Source organism: Ylistrum balloti, unplaced genomic scaffold, assembly GCF_031769215.1.
Source record: "Ylistrum balloti isolate Yb309-2 unplaced genomic scaffold, AGI_CSIRO_Ybal_v1 Utg370448, whole genome shotgun sequence".
NCBI classification, from domain to species: domain Eukaryota; kingdom Metazoa; phylum Mollusca; class Bivalvia; order Pectinida; family Pectinidae; genus Ylistrum; species Ylistrum balloti.
The window spans coordinates 1,304,011-1,320,717 of record NW_026782298.1 but is presented as its reverse complement, the minus strand read 5'-3'; the positions used below and the strand labels follow the sequence as shown (position 1 = coordinate 1,320,717).

Sequence of the window (16,707 nt, the reverse complement as noted above, 5' to 3'; positions counted from 1 at the left end):
TGTAACATTGGGCTAGGACGGCTGTCTGTGGGACTTCTAACTAAACTCCTTGCCTTCATAGATATATCTGTGTAACATGGAGTAAGGACGTCTGTCTGTGGGACTTCTAACTAAACTCCTTGCCTTCATAGATATATCTGTGTAACATGGAGTAAGGACGGCTGCCTGTGGGACTTCTAACTAAACTCCTTGTCTTTCTAATTGATATATCTGTGTAACATAGGGCTAGGACGGCTGTCTGTGGGACTAAACTCGGAACTTGTATAGATCTATGTGGTAAATGATAAAATAAAATAGAGTTTTCAATAGATGCCATCAAGTCCTTTCACACAAACAAGAAATCCTGTAAAATAAGACTCTATACGGGGTAGACAATAGCTCGACAGTACAGCACGTGGTAGATATATAGTAGATAATAGTCAGAAGAATTTCTACAAAGTAGATACCATATCACGTGAGTCAGAAGAATTCCTACAAAGTAGATACCATATCACGTGAGTCAGAATAATTCCTACAAAGTAGATACCATATCACGTGAGTCAGAAGAATTCCTACAAAGTAGATACCATATCACGTGAGTCAGAAGAATTCCTACAAAGTAGATAACATACCACGTGGGTTCTTCAACCAATTAATTTTAAAAAAAAACGTTGATAGTCACTCTGATATTGTATATGGATAACTTATTTCACCGTCCGTTAATCAGCTGTAAGGTGTGAATATGTCACAATCTTATGTTTCCACGTCATTACTTTTGTCTTTAAAAGGGAAACTTGTTCCATTATTTTTCCGTTTCGGAGAGTGAACTTCCGGATGAACATTTTCTCGTGGAAATCCCTCCGCAAAAGTCTTCCTCTTCGGCGACGTCTTCGGAGAAAGGTTCAACTCGAAATCAAATAATTTCTTCATGGTTGGAGAACACGACCCTTTGTTTCTGTGAAACGCAAAAATACAGTGTTATTTTGGTACTCATTTCTTACTGGCGTGAACCTTCGCTACGCAAAATTGTTCTGTGCAACGTTACAAAAAATCTTGATATTTGGCCTACATTCATAGAAACTTAACCTATATGAACAAGCCTACTGACACACAAGATTATACATACCGTTCCTGAAATATACGGCGTGGTTCACCAGGAAATGTGAACTTGCGGTCGCCCCCTAGCGGCGACATGGGGGACTTGGGAAGCCATGATGGACTAGATGCTGGGGAGGGTGTGACTGGAGCAGACTGACAGCGACTGTGGATGATACCGAGATGGGAGGCCGACGACAACACTTTGGTACAACGAAAGTTCTCCTACAATAAAGTGCCAGATTTAAATGCCAATCAAAACTGAACTTTTTGTTCAAATTAGATTTACCTTTCATGAATAAGTTTTGTGTTTTTTTTTGTCTGTGATATACATTATGAGACGTTATAACAGAATTTCGCTCGTTGACAGCTTTACAGAAAAATACTTTTTTCTACTGGTTGATTTTTTCAATGGAAGCAGAAAGGATGCCGTGGACATGAATCGTGTATTCTGTTTATCCCGCAACACTCATTGAAAATTCAGACTTCAACGGTTTGATATGTCTATTCAGTCTTCCTTAACCTGAATTGTGCTGAATCGTGTCTAAATTGTGCTGAATCGTGTCTAAATTGTGCTGAATCGTGTCTGAATTGTGATAAATCGTGTCTGAATTGTGCTAGATCGTGTCTGAATTGTGCTGAATCGTGTCTGACTGGTGCTGAATTGTGCTGAATCGTGTCTGAATTGTGTTGTATCGTGTCCGAATTTGTACTGAATCGTGTCCGAATTTGTACTGAATCGTGTCTGAATTTTGCTGAATCGTGTCTGAATTGTGCTGGATCGTGTTTGACTTGCACTGAATCGTGCCTAATGACGCATGTCAAAATATTCGATCTACGTGGAAATATGAAAAAATAAAGTTAAACTTTAAAAATTGTTTCCAACGTAATCACTATATATATATATATATAATTATCACAGTAGTTTGCCTGTATGGAAGCGCGCGAGGTGCATTGTGGGAGGAAATCATTGTACTCAGAGAAATCTCACTCTTATTCTTGTTTACGTCCGTTCCAGAAATAAAACCCCTGACGCCTAGGTGAATGGAGAATGCGTTGTCACTGCGACATCTGACCATACAGTAATGGATATGTGAAAAGTAATTTTTGTAATTTTCGAAAATAAGATCCAGTGTTACAACAAACAAGGTTGCTTAATGAAGAAAGTGTTATACATTGTTTAATGAAATGCTTGATTATCAAGTCACTACAGCACGTGGACTCAGTAAAGAAAGGTAAAAGACATTCAATATGTAATCGAGTTCCGATGTGGTGAACTCTGACCTTTTCTCTTGAGTACTAAGATAGAGGTAATAGACCGGTAACCGAGTTCCGATGTGGTGAACTCTGACCTTTTCTCCTGAGTACTAAGATAAAGGTAAGAGACCGGTAACCGAGTTCCGATGTGGTGAACTCTGACCTTTTCTCCTGAATACTAAGATAAAGGTAATAGACCGGTAACCGAGTTCCGATGTGGTGAACTCTGACCTTTTCTCCTGATAGAGGTAAACTCTGACCTTTTCTCTTGAGTACTAAGATAGAGGTAAGAGACCGGTAACCGAGTTGCGATGAAGTGAACTCTGACCTTTTCTCCTGAATACTAAGATAAAGGTAAGAGACCGGTAACCGAGTTCCGATGTAGTGAACTCTGACCTTTTCTCCTGAGTACTAAGATTATGAATTTGTACTGGTCTTTTGATATTCTCATAATGCATTATATGTATTTAAACAAGCACAATAATGATTATAGTAGATTGGTTTTCATCTGAGTAGAAATCTACGATCTTAAGGTGTAGACAATAAGTGAACTATGTGTAAAAACTTGTATATATATAACAATGATGTACCTGATGAATCATACTTTACCTTGACAGAATCCCCTGTAATACTCGCTATTTCGGTGTCACTTTTTGATAAGGAGTTATCCAACCTTCCCGGAGACATCAAAGTGCCTGTAAAGATAATTATCATAATCAAAGTCTTTAGATCCTAACCTTTATCACCAGCCATTATTGTTTAAAATAAACCTGCATGTTCGTCTAGTTATCTAGCTGCTGGGTGAACGAGTTTTAAATATAGTTTAAGCTTAGAATTATTCAAATTATACAATATTTAAAATAACTCATCTTGAACATTTCATAAACCACAGTCCTGTTAGTTACCTAATTCTGCCCTAGCCAGTTGGTACTCGCCCTCCGCTATGGTCACAATCAGCCCTATATCCATGTCCGAGTATTTAGACCGCAAGGAATCCCACACAAAGTGTCTGTTTACAATCGTGTTTAAATCCCCGGATTGATAGGAGTCCCAGAGGTTGTCAAGTGCAAAAACGGTAGGGCATCGAACCCTGAACACAACACTGCCACTAAACATATCTACAACGGTTCGCTCATGTTTACAAATCGCTTTCACACCGCTCAATATATCAAAAGCCTGGTAGATGCGAGATTTAGTTTCTTGCAGCTCCTTGCCAAACTGATCATGGGCCTCAGCAGAATCATCTTTTCTTCGAATTTTCGCGAACGCGTCACGTGCCATCTCGAGAATCTCGTTCTCAACGTTAGCACACTGACAGTTCTTGGCAGCATCGTCTGCAAACCGGAAGTTCTTGGTTTTATCAGATAGCCGGAAGTCCTCACACACCATACGGATATCCACCTCACCTGGCGAGTAAAGTTATGTACACATTTACAACCCAGGTTACAACAAAACGGGAGGATCAAGATCACTGCAGTACCTAACTTATCTTACAGACTTGCAATTGTATACAGAAGAAAAAAAATACATGATCGATGGTTTTGATAAAATAGATCTTTATTAAGTTTATCGGGGAAATTTGCTTCGCATTTCAGTAATACGCATTGGATATTTTGACTATATGTATACTACGATATAACATATCCACAGCACATATTATGGGTTTAGAACTGATCTTCCTTACAAGTCGTCTCATCAGGAGACGCTAACGACAGCGGAGACATAGAAGTCCAAATAGAGGCTTACCTCGATTGCGCTTGCGTTGTGGCGGTGACGGAGCCTGATAACTGACTTGTCGTGTTGGTATCTGGAGCCTGGAACCATATTCCTCCTGTGGTCGGACATTAAAGTCATCTGACTGCCGATAGTTTCCGGTCACGTGTCTGGCCATCATCCAATCTCTTGTCAGTCGATAGTCCTGCACATCTCGCGGACATAGCTTGTCCTTTTCATTGAAACTAATGATGTCCTCAGCCGTGCAGAATTTGGACATGACGAGGAAAGAGGCAATATCATCTGGTATTCTATCTCGAGCAGATTCTCTTGGAACTCGATCTGTAACAAAAACCAACGCACGCCGTTGTTTTATATCTAACAAAATCACATCGATCAAACACCTTGTGAATCCCGTGCCAATCCGCTTGTTGGTGTATATCTGAATGGCCTGACAAGATCTGTGGAATACATTCTGTGAGGCCATCAAATAAATATAGGTCTGCTCCGGTACATTTGTTATGAAATTGTTTGTAAAATACATCAATTTTATATTGAATAGAAATTTGTATCACAAGTACACAAATGATCTAACTTAATAACTTTTCGTACTGACTTAAGCACTAGAAAAAGACGTCAGTATTCTATCATTCGTATTTATCATACCAGGGTAATGATCACCAGTATCTTCCATCACGTGACCTTTTGAAGACAAATAAAGTGCAGGACTTACTGTTTCTATTACCGTTATTAGACTATTTCTCCAAAAGGTGAAAAGACCTATCGTTTTTGTTATGTCTCTTATTATTCTTCTTCCGAAATTGAGGGTTCACAATCTTTTAAACGGTAAGGGATAGGCACGCAGCCTATATAGTATGTTATGGAAGTGCATCTGAGCTTATTACTGCCGCATTTTCTAGTAGGTCAAAGATCAAATATGGCCGCCATGACCCAATTACCAGAAATTCTAAAAACATCAATAACTCGAACACTATTTATCCTACAAATTTGCTCCAATTATATTTTATGTAGAGAAGGGTCATATCTCTTTTTATACATGTTAATAGAAATTCTTTCAAATAAATGAGAACGCCAAGAGGTCAAGGTCACCTAAAAATAGAAGAAAAAAATTCGATTTTTCCCCCACAGTTAATGCAAATGGTCAATCCGATCATTTTAGTGTACATTTCTTCTGTGACGTCATTCTTTTCCATAGTTCAATGTAATGTGCAGAAAAAAATTTGAACTAAAATTACTCCAAGATCCTACGATGACATTTTGTTTAATTGTTATGGAATAGGTTTATTAACGTACCTTCTAACTTCTGTTTAAAGAAACAAAATGGCCGCCATGACGCCATATTTGATTTTTGCCCTAACCTCAATATCTAAATAATGACGTGACATTTTGAAACTATCTTTGGGTATGTTATGTAGATTTGAAAGTAAATGGCACTTCTTGTAGGACATTTTTTTGTAAAACGTCAACTTCCAGTTTTCAAAGTTCAAAAGTGCAATTTAGGGTACCAAACTACCAGAAATTTCTTCTCAAGGTTGGAAAGGTCTAGACGTTCGATATTTCACACACATATTGCTAAGGTAATTGCCTATTACATCTGTTACTATGAATGACCTTGACCTACTTTCACGTGACAGGGGTCAATTATATTAACGTCATTTAATGACGTTTTCTTACTTTTTCAAGAGTAAACAGTTATATGATTTGGTAAGCAACCTCCAGTAGAGACTGGCTTTTGATTGGTTTAAACAAAACTTCCACAAAATGCCAACTTTCGGAGTTCCATAAGGGTCAAAGTTCAAAACTTCAATGTAGGGTACCCATGTATACGAAACGTCGTCTCAAGACTGAAAGAACCTAGAGACTCGATATCTGACACATATGAAGGTAATATGATTGTCTATTATTGTTGTTAATATGAATGACATTGACCTACTTTCAAGGTCACTGGGGTAAATTGTATTAATATCATTAAATGGCGTTTTCTTACATTTAAGAGGAAAACAGTTACGTGTTTCGACTAACAACCTCCTAAAGATACTTCTTTTTGATTGGTTTATGCAAAACTTCCACAAAGGACAAACTTCCAATTTTCCATAGGGGTCAAAGTTCAAAACTTCAATGTAGGGTATCAACATATACGAAACTTCTCTAGTTGGGAAAGGCCTAGATGTTCGATACATCACAAATATAATGCAGTGTCGTCTGTTTACCTGAGCCATGCATGGCTGCTTTTTCGGTCTAGAATACGTACACCAGAGGTTAGGTGTCTAGTTCTAATGTGGATACCTGAATCAATTAACACTATTCTGCGAAAGGAAAAGACTTATGTAACGGCCAATTTTTAACATGTTATATTTTCTTTCGACACGGTTTTATCACGTCATCGTGTCCGCCAGTAACTGAGTGGTGAAAACGACAAAAAGAAAAACTTACGTTTGTATTGATGTGGAGCACCGCTCGCCTCCGAGAACAACTGTCGCCTTGCTGACTCCGATCCGTGATATCCGGGAATTCCCGGAGCCCGCTCGGTTTGGTGATACTGGGTTGAGGAATACTGTCTGTCTTCGTCACTATACGGGCGAGATAGCTCCTCCTCGTCGTACTGGCCTCCCGTCACCAGATACTGGGGATCCATGCGGATTATTTCTTCGGCTAGCATGTTCTTTTTTGAGGGAGAAAAACAGGAGGGATCTGAGATAGTGCGGTTGAGTGATTTCATCTGTTCTATTTCGTGTTTGGACGGAGAATGGTCAGTGTCACTCATGCTATGGAAGAAGCGACGTCTCTGATTGCCTACTTCTCTCTGGTAAAGAGAGACGTCCCATCCATACATCGTCTGCTCTTTAGACGTGGGAGACGGCATCATCTGTCGACTTAAAGATGTAGTACGTGTTGACGTCATACTTGGCGGTCTTTGTGAGGCGTTTCTCGGCGTAGCGCGTGACGACGAATCGCATTCCGTGGAGACTGATGTTCGAGTAGGGGTACATACAATTCTCGGACTCATTGGAATAGGCTCTTTGATATTCGCTTCTGGCGGGAAAACGAATCCCTTGGAGGTCACGTGGGACATCTCGGTCGTGGCTGTACCTGTTGTCCGCCCGTCACGATTCCGGAGTCCGGACATCATCATGTACATATCTTCTCCTAGTTTCTGTTTGCTGTGCTCGCCATGTCTTACAGAATCACCACCAGACTTAAGATCCGAGGTGTATCCTCCCGTCATTTCACTTCCTCGCACTGTCACAACGCTATCATATCCGCGACCCTTGGTGACCTCCCCTGTCTTCCTTGGACTTGTCGAAAGACTGAGACAGTCCTGCTCTTCATCTTTCGATGATCTAGTCTTACCAACTTCCATCCGGTACTTGTATAAGTCATTACTGATACTTTCCGCCTGATTATTATGATTACAGCCATTGTTTGTAGCATCGACCGTACGGAAACTACCGATATTGCGCGAGGCGTCCTGGCTGCTCTGTGCGAAAGAATGTTCACACCTGTCCACACCTTCACCGTTAGATTTAGATATTTCATCTACTACAGATATCTCTGTGAAGTCCTCCTCCTTTTTAGGTGAAGGATCAGTTTCACTAAATATCCATTTGACATTCATCGCATATGGGTGTTGACTAGCCGGATCCTCCTTTTTGCTGTCTTTACTAGGGACATCTGCAGTCTGACAGGTGCTTCCCTGTGGGGGCGCATTCGATGTGTTTCTGTTTTGAAGATTTGTCCTTTCAGTGTAGTCTGGCTCGTCATAACATTTGGACTGAAGCCTTTTAATCGGACTCTTCATCCCTACCTTGATATCGCTGGGGTCGTTTGATTCTGTGGAGATTTGCCGTTTGAACTTTGACTTTGATTTCGGCGGGTCTTTAAGGGGGAAAGGTTTCAAATTACTGTCAGTGTAGGCCGCGGAGACTGGAAAATAAACAACCAAACAGTCTAAGCTCTACACATTGCAAGGACCAAAACTCTATTTTTGTAGGAATAGTGATTAAGTCCATCTGTTTGAAAAATTAAGTAAAGTTTACTGTTATCTTGTTGTAGCTGTGTTAGCCTCTTCGTCTTTAACATTTATTAGCTGTTTCGTTTGGGAACATTTACCTGGATTCAGTTTAGTCTGGTGCTCCTTCATCGCTTCGTACAACAACTGCGCCATGGCTTGTTTAGTTTGTAGCATATTGTCCATGTCGTCCAGAAACTTAGTGTGTCTTGGTGACGTCAGAGAACAAGGATCAGAATGTACACCAGAGACAGCTGAGGTGGCATGCTGGTCTTCAGGTGACGTCATATCGGTCTTCACAGTCAAAGGAGACAAACGCATACTCACACCAACACGAGCGTCTGGGTGGTTACGCTGAAACGGTACATTATGGAAAACAAGAGTTTATTAATTATTTTGAAATGTTAACGAACAATTACTTTTTAAGACAAAAATATCTGAGGCCTGTTCTTTGACTATTTAATGCCTGTTTAATGGTTGGTTATTAAGTCCATATGACTAGAGGCTACACACCCGTTACTATGAAATATAAAGTGCTGACACCACATTATCAATGATTACGGCTCTAAAACGGGAAAATAACTATTCATCGTGTAGGAGGTAGTACCTGTTAGTAGGGGGCTGGTGTTAAATGGTTCGGCTAGTTGTATGTGTCGCGTAAAAGGTAATACCTGTTGGTAGGGGTTGATGTTGAATGGTTCGGTTAGTTGTATGTATCGTGTAAAAGGTAATACCTGTTGGTAGGGGGCTGATGTTAAATGGTTCGGCTAGTTGTATGCGTCGTGTATAAGGTAATACCTGTTGGTAGGGGGCTGATGTTGAATGGTTCGGTTAGTTGTATGTGTCGTGTAAAAGGTAATACCTGTTGGTAGGGGCTGGTGTTAAATGGTTCGGCTAGTTGTATGTGTCGCGTAAAAGGTAATACCTGTTGGTAGGGGGCTGATGTTAAATGGTTCGGTTAGTTGTATGTGTCGCGTAAAAGGTAATACCTGTTGGTAGGGGGCTGATGTTGAATGGTTCGGTTAGTTGTATGTGTCGTGTAAAAGGTAATACCTGTTGGTAGGGGGCTGATGTTGAATGGTTCGGCGTCCTTGGTGGAGTCGGCGGCGAATATTCCTCTTCTCGATCATCTTGTGTCACCACCGGTGTTGTGTGTCCTTGGTTCTGTAATTAAAGAAATTAAGTTGAAAATTAATAATTTGTGGGAGCAATCATTAATCCTGCCTCGTGTGACAGGACATCACTAGCGCCATCTGGTATTAATTCGCACCGTCCACCGTCACTGTCCACTGCCTTCACCCTAAATCAGAAAGTCACAGTTGCCGATAAATTGGTAGGTACATGTGAAACCTGATTTACATAGTACCCATTACAAGGTCTGTGTAACAACATCCTAATCCAACAGAATCAGATATTCATCAGTTGATGATAAAAAGTCAATATCAGTCGGTATTAACAGTATAACATAATTTATCGCTACACTCTTCTTGGCGAAGTTCTTGTGGACCATACAAAATTAATAAAGATATGCAAATACAACGCTCATTTGCATATGATTTAAATAGCAACTATGACCCGTAAGATGACCTTCAGTATCAGATAACTACAGCCAGTTCTATGTCTGATATCACCTATTATTCATCATACAGCTCTCCTCGCCTATCGGCCCTGATAAGCAGTTACATTCTATCATAACTTCAATACAAAGACGCGCTTTATAAATGGTTTGCAATATTGTTAATGATTTCATCGTTCAACCTAACAGCGAATAAAAAAACCAATAGAATCTATTTTGTTCGTTACATTGTTTTGTGTTAGGTGTAAGTACTTAAGGTGCCAGCTTACAACATGTTATCGACAGAAATTTAATGAAACATCAACAATTTTATTTAGCAGTAATGGAAAGCAAAAACAAAATTAATGACCACAGTTCATACTCGGGCACAGCAACAAAGCGGACATACAGGGGCACGGCAACACAGAGGCCATACAGAGGCACAGCAACACAGCGGACATACAGGGGCACGGCAACACAGAGGCCATATATCACCACAGAAGAGAGAGGCCATACAGTGATATTGAGGCCATATAACTACATAGTTACAGAACGGCCATACATTGAAACAATAACAGAGAGACCACACAATACCACAGTAACAGAGGCCACACAATACCACAGTAACAGAGGCCACACAATACCACAGTAACAGAGACCACACAATACCACAGTAACAAAGGCCACACAATACCACAGTAACAGAGAGGCCATACAGTGCCACAGTAAGAGAGGCCATACAGTACCACAGTAACAGAGAGGACATTTAGTGCCATAGTAACAGCGAGGCCATACAGTGCCGCAGTAACAGAGAGGCCATATAGTGCCACAGTAACAGAGACTACACAATACCACAGTAACAGAGTGGCCATACAGTGCCATAGTAACAGAGAGGCCATACAGTACCACAGTAACAGAGAGGACATTCAGTACCACAGTAACAGCGAGGCCATACAGTGCCGCAGTAACAGAGAGGCCATATATTGCCACAGTAACAGAGACCACACAATACCACAGTAATAGAGAGGCCATACAGTGCCACAGTAACAGAGAGGCCATACAGTACCACAGTAACAGAGAGGACATTCAGTTCCACAGTAACAGTGAGGCCATATAGCTCCACAGTTAAAAGGAGGCCATATAACTCCATAGTTAAAGAACGACCATACATTGAAACAGTAATAGAGAGGCCGTACAGTGCTACAGTAACAGAGAGGCCGTACAGTGCCACAGTAACAGAGACCACACAATACCACTGTAACAGTGAAACCACACAATACCATAGTAACAGAGAGGCCATACAGTGCTGGTTTGTGTTCATCTGTTACTTGTTTGTTTTCATCTGTTACATGTTTGTTTTCATCTGTTACATGTTTGTGTTCACCTGTTACTTGTTTGTTTCACCTGTTACTTGTTTGTTTCACCTGTTACTTGTTTGTTTTCACCTGTTACTTGTTTGTTTCACCTGTTACTTGTTTGTTTCACCTGTTACATGTTTGTTTTCACACAATTGTTTTCACCTGTTACAGTTTGTTTTCACACAATTGTTTTCACCTGTTACAGAGAGGCCATACAGTGCTGGTTTGTGTTCATCTGTTACTTGTTTGTTTTCATCTGTTACATGTTTGTTTTCATCTGTTACATGTTACTTGTTTGTTTCACCTGTTACTTGTTTGTTTTCACCTGTTACTTGTTTGTTTCACCTGTTACTTGTTTGTTTCACCTGTTACTTGTTTGTGTTCACCTGTTACTTGTTTGTTTTCACCTGTTACTTGTTTGTTTTCACCTGTTACTTAATTGTTTTCACCTGTTACTTGTTTGTTTTCACCTGTTACTTGTTTGTGTTCACCTGTTACTTGTTTGTTTTCACCTGTTACTTGTTTGTTTTCACCTGTTACTTGTTTGTTTTCACCTGTTACTTGTTTATACCAAAACATGATCATTCGAGAAATTACTTTAATTTCACAGGAAATCTACTAATATCAAATACTATATCTGCATTGTACAAAATGTTCTTGCAAAACTTGAAATATAATTTCTAATGATGTTGGTATTTTCAAACCTCAAAATTACCGAGAAATGCAACAGATTCTTCGAAATTATTCAGAAATAAAGAAAATAATAATGTGACAAGGTTTTCACTTTGTTTTATCTCGACATTCCAATACTAGGTTTTACACATGACATGTAATCGTGTGAAGATTAAATATAGCATTGGACTTTTTTACCAGCGATATCATTTTCCCATAACTTCGCCTAAAAACAAAACTCGCCAAACAGGTTTTTCTGAAGTCGATAACGCAACACAGTAGTTTTTTTCATCTTTAGGAAAATATATATGAAGGGTACATGATCTTGTCATTATATAGAGATATCAGGGAATGCAAGGTTAAGCTAATCTTATGTAAAGTTTTCTGAAACAAAGTTGACCACTAGAAATTATGTCAATATCTTCTGAAATTTTTTTAAATCTAGAGTTCAGAATAGTTCTATCGTAGTACCTCGGCATTTATCCTTTATATATATTGTTTTTCCTATTGTGCAGACTTCCGGTACACAGCCGCTGTTCTGAACAGAACAGTAAGATCGATAATGTAGACTTTTTATATACTATCAATACATGGCGCTTTATCATCACGAAGGTAAATGATAGTTTGACTTTATTTACTGTTATTTCACTATTAAGTATGAAATCAAATACATTTTCATTCATATCAGGAATATCAGAATCGTCGTCTTCATCATTAAGGCTATTCATTTTCGTAATAAATCTCCTCTATAGTAAATACTCAAGTCAGCACCGGTAGTTTTATTTGTCTGTGTGATGCGGTTTTACAAATAATTGCTAAATAAGAAAATAGTCAGGGGTCATTACAAACCTATTTATTTTTACCAACTATTGGACATATTTGGTCAATTAAGGTTTCAAACCAACCGCCTGTGATGTAGAGAATCTTGTGACGTATGTCTTTACATTTTAATTTTGATGATGCTATACACTCAATCAATGACAAAATGAGAAATAAATGTTTAAAATCTAATTTTAATCGAATACAATAGTAATCAGTTTAAAATTGATCTCTAAGGGAGACAAAAAGTTAGGAATATGTTGTTTTCAATGATGGTGGTCATGATGCTCGTCGGATAAGTTATTCCGACGATAACCAAAATAGTTATCTACGTGAACGTCTCTTTAGCCTGTAGGTATAAAGTTTAATTAGGGAGGTATAAATTATCTTTAAACATTTCCGTGTTCAAGCCAACATATTATAGCGATATAAAACTATATTATATATTCAAAAACAAAATTCTAACCACCTTTTACACTTATTCAACTTACAGGCAATGAGAGCACCGATTGGGTCGTAAGAATATTTATTTAACTTGAATTAGCACCTTGTAAAAATTCATCAAGGTGGAGGTGTCCTATTTCCAAACTGGGAGTTGTATAACTGTTTTTACGTGTCCTGACGTAAGAAGCTCGTCATATGATAGTGTTGGGTTCAGATAACCACAGTCTAACAAAGGATTAGGATTTTACCAATATGGTGTTTTTAATGTGTGGGTGTGAAAGTTTGTGTACTTGTATGTCTAGTAATAATAATGATGATGATGATGATGATGATGATGATGATGATGATGATGATGTTTGTATATGGGATGATGATGAAGATGATGTTGTAGATTGTACATGGGATGCTGATGATGATGACTGTACAATGATAAGATGCATGAGGTGTACAATTGCTATGTGTGGGGTGTGCAAGGTTGTTTATCTGTATGTTTAAAATGCCTTGAAAAATAAAATAAATTAAAAAAAAAATCCCTTCATTATCAGTCAAAAAATTTCTGTTGCTTTTATAACTTATCAAATAAGTGTTATTTTGAACCAACAAACAGATCTAAAAATGAACTCTGTATTAAGTTAACCAACCATGACGTCTGCAAGATACGTACAACATGTATTATCTCTCAGGCGAGAAGTTCATAATGAGGTATTAACACGTGAGGAACTACAGCATTGCTGATTTCTCATATATAAATTGTGATAAACACTGCTTATACCAAACATCAAACAAGTAATAAAAAAACAGCCACTGCATTTTTTTTATCACATAAACACTGTTTAATCGTTTGTAATGGTAATATTGTATATAAACTGTGTGCAGTGTCATCCATAATATTTGAGAAATTGTTCCCATAATGATTTCAGACCAAATAACTTACAGATGAGTAAGACAGATACATAATATGCACGAGTTATCAGGTTCACTAAAAAGGTCAGATAGTTCCATCTCAATTCCGATATATGCATGCAACACAATCGTCTTCCCCAAGTGTGACACAAAACATTGTCACTGACAGGTGAAACCTTTGTCAGCCGTGATGAAAGTAAATCTTCCTAATACAATAAAAAAAACTAGAGACATGATAATTTTTTATAACTTCGCTGTTATGAACACGCGATGCTTACGCTGTGACTATGAGGGCACGTGTCTTTTTTTTATAAAACATACTTCCTTCTTTACCAGGTTTTGAATTGAATATTGTTTTTATCTTATTTTTGTCCGACAATAAGTTTGAAAATAAAAATGACGTAGTATTTCTGTAGATTTTGTATATAGGAGGTAAGCTCCATCGAAGCGACACTTAATATTCATAATTAATGTATTGATGACACAACTTCCGCTACTATTAAAGAAACACGTGTCCATTTTAGTAAGGTAAATAATACATCACCCACTCGTAACACGTTTTACGTGGATATATTTCAATCAGGTATATACACCCGATTTTTTCCACATTAAAAATGTTATTGAAGATTGATTCCCATAAACATAAAAAAACCCAGTGTCAACACTAAATCCGAATAACAATATTAGCGTGAAGGTCTTAATGAACTCTCGGATGATTGCGGCAGTATAAACTTCGATATACAGTTCTAGAAATATTATTTTAGTCTTTGGGATATGTTTGACAGGCTTTGCCAACATAATTCGCATTAACATTTTCTTTTTAATGTCTTTTATTTAGTAATAATGATAAATTCGGGGACACTTACTGCATAGCCGACAGATGGTCCTGTCGAGGCAAAAGAGTCTTCATAACGGTCAGTGTTGTTCATGTAACTTCTGAGTTCATGTCCGGCGAAGGCGAGAAGTCGGTGTGTGTATGGCGTCTGTATCATATCTGGCGGTGACCCTCTCATATTTGTAGGCTGCATGCTGTTATCACTGTTCGATGTGGTCAAGTTGTGCAATGGAAACCATCATTCTACAACAAAACAAGAAATACCGTGAAATCCTCTATATGTAAAAACAATATGCTTAGAAATGGGATAAAACTCTGTTTATGCTTAGTGATAAAGCTCTTTCTATGCTTAGGGATAAAACTCTGTTTATGCTTAGTGATAAAGCTCTTTCTATGCTTAGGGATAAAACAATGTTTATGCTTAGTGATAAAGCTCTTTCTATGCTTAGGGATAAAACTCTGTTTATGCTTAGTGATAAAGCTCTTTCTATGCTTAGGGATAAAACAATGTTTATGCTTAGTGATAAAGCTCTTTCTATGCTTAGGGATAAAACTCTGTTTATGCTTAGTGATAAAGCTCTTTCTATGCTTAGGGATAAAACTCTGTTTATGCTTAGTGATAAAGCTCTTTCTATGCTTAGGGATAAAACACTGTTCATGCTTAGTGATAAAGCTCTTTCTATGCTTAGGGATAAAGCACTGTTTATGCTAAGTGATAAAGCTCTTTCTATGCTTAGGGATAAAACAATGTTTATGCTTAGTGATAAAGCTCTTTCTATGCTTAGGGATAAAATCGTGTTTATACTTAGGGATAAACTCTGTTTATACTCTGGGATAAAACTGTTTATGCTTAAGGATAAGACTGTTTATGCTTAGGGATCAAATTCTGACTTCCCAGATACGTGGTACAGACTGATATTTTAAGTGAATTGTTGTGACAAATTGTATAAGTAGCGACACAATATTATGACGATGGCATCACCATATCTCACTCTCACCTAGAGTATTAAAAATATTCTAAAGTTTATATAAATCAAAATATTCTTGAGGTATTGTTATCAATATTGGATCTCTTGACACGTTTTACTTAATATGTGCAGAAACTTAAAGTTGCTATAACATCACGAGTGTTGAAAAAACAAAAGCATTCCTTAATTTTCATTTCAATGCTAATATCTCGAAATATCCGTAGGTTTTTCAAAGTTTTAACGCAGTTTGACGTCGAAGAGATCGTAACCATGGTAACAGCTGTTTTGACAACAACGACAACAAAATGTAACCTTGTATATCAATGAATATATTTAAGTGTGTGTAGTTACAGTAACGCAATTTAATTACTTTGTCGTTTAAAACTGAAGAATGAATAATCTGATTGTAGAGGTCGACAATGTTCAGGAGACAATACGACAACAGTAAGGACTATTCAAGGTTGATTGAACAGGAACAATTTGTTCAGTCGAAGAAAGTCAACGTATCCACAATTTCATACCCAGTACCTACGTCTGTGTCACCTACTTACACCTCTATATGTATTACTTCCATACACTTCCACTCCGTGCCCACACTGCAGTACCTACATTTACAAGTGAAATATTAAAAACCGCTGGTTTTTTTCCTAAGTTTAAAGGAAGAAGGGTTTTCAACTTGAACGATAGTCCGCTGAAATTTGTTACAAATTTGAATATGAAATCGCTGTCTAATGGAACGACTATTTAATTGTGGATCATGAGAATTCGCATTACTTCGTAGTTGTAACACCGTCGTAAATCACCCATGGTGACTATAATGCAGTACGACACAATTTGATAGAGTGATAACATTATTTGTCGTTTGATTGATATCGAACTGGATCAGGTAAATTGCACGTGATTGATAACATTAAAGCTTGTCTTACGAAAAGTGGCTGTTCCTTTTAACTCCAGCGGAAACAAAATGAAACTTAGTTCTACTGGCACATCTATTCCTAACACTTTAACACCACTTCCTCTGTCTTTTATCATGGTATTGTGACGAATCACAGGTGCATTTGACAGAGACAGTTATCGCT

General features: G+C 38.1%; 1 protein-coding gene across 1 annotated transcript; it reads right to left on the bottom strand.

Moving 5' to 3' along the window:
- Window positions 1–732: 732 nt before the first annotated feature.
- Window positions 733–14,853, bottom strand: LOC132554894 (uncharacterized). Its single transcript, XM_060219226.1, has 9 exons — window positions 14,692–14,853; window positions 9,128–9,238; window positions 8,176–8,428; window positions 6,499–7,989; window positions 4,078–4,386; window positions 3,237–3,737; window positions 2,941–3,026; window positions 1,106–1,299; window positions 733–934 (listed from the first exon to the last, which is right to left on the bottom strand). Exons 1-9 carry the CDS (start codon window positions 14,851–14,853, stop codon window positions 733–735), a joined length of 3,309 nt encoding a protein of 1,102 aa, XP_060075209.1.
- Between the last annotated feature and the right edge of the window lie 1,854 nt (window positions 14,854–16,707).

Bases quoted from the DNA above. Each gene is read 5' to 3' on its own strand.
- LOC132554894 (XM_060219226.1), bottom strand. From the start codon at position 14,853: ATGCAGCCTACAAATATGAGAGGGTCACCGCCAGATATGATACAGACG. The intron at 3,738-4,077 runs GTAAGCCTCTAT...TTTACTCGCCAG, and splicing joins ACAACGCAAGCGCAATCGAG to GTGAGGTGGATATCCGTATG. The intron at 1,300-2,940 runs GTAAAGTATGAT...ACTTTATTGTAG, and splicing joins TTACAGGGGATTCTGTCAAG to GAGAACTTTCGTTGTACCAA.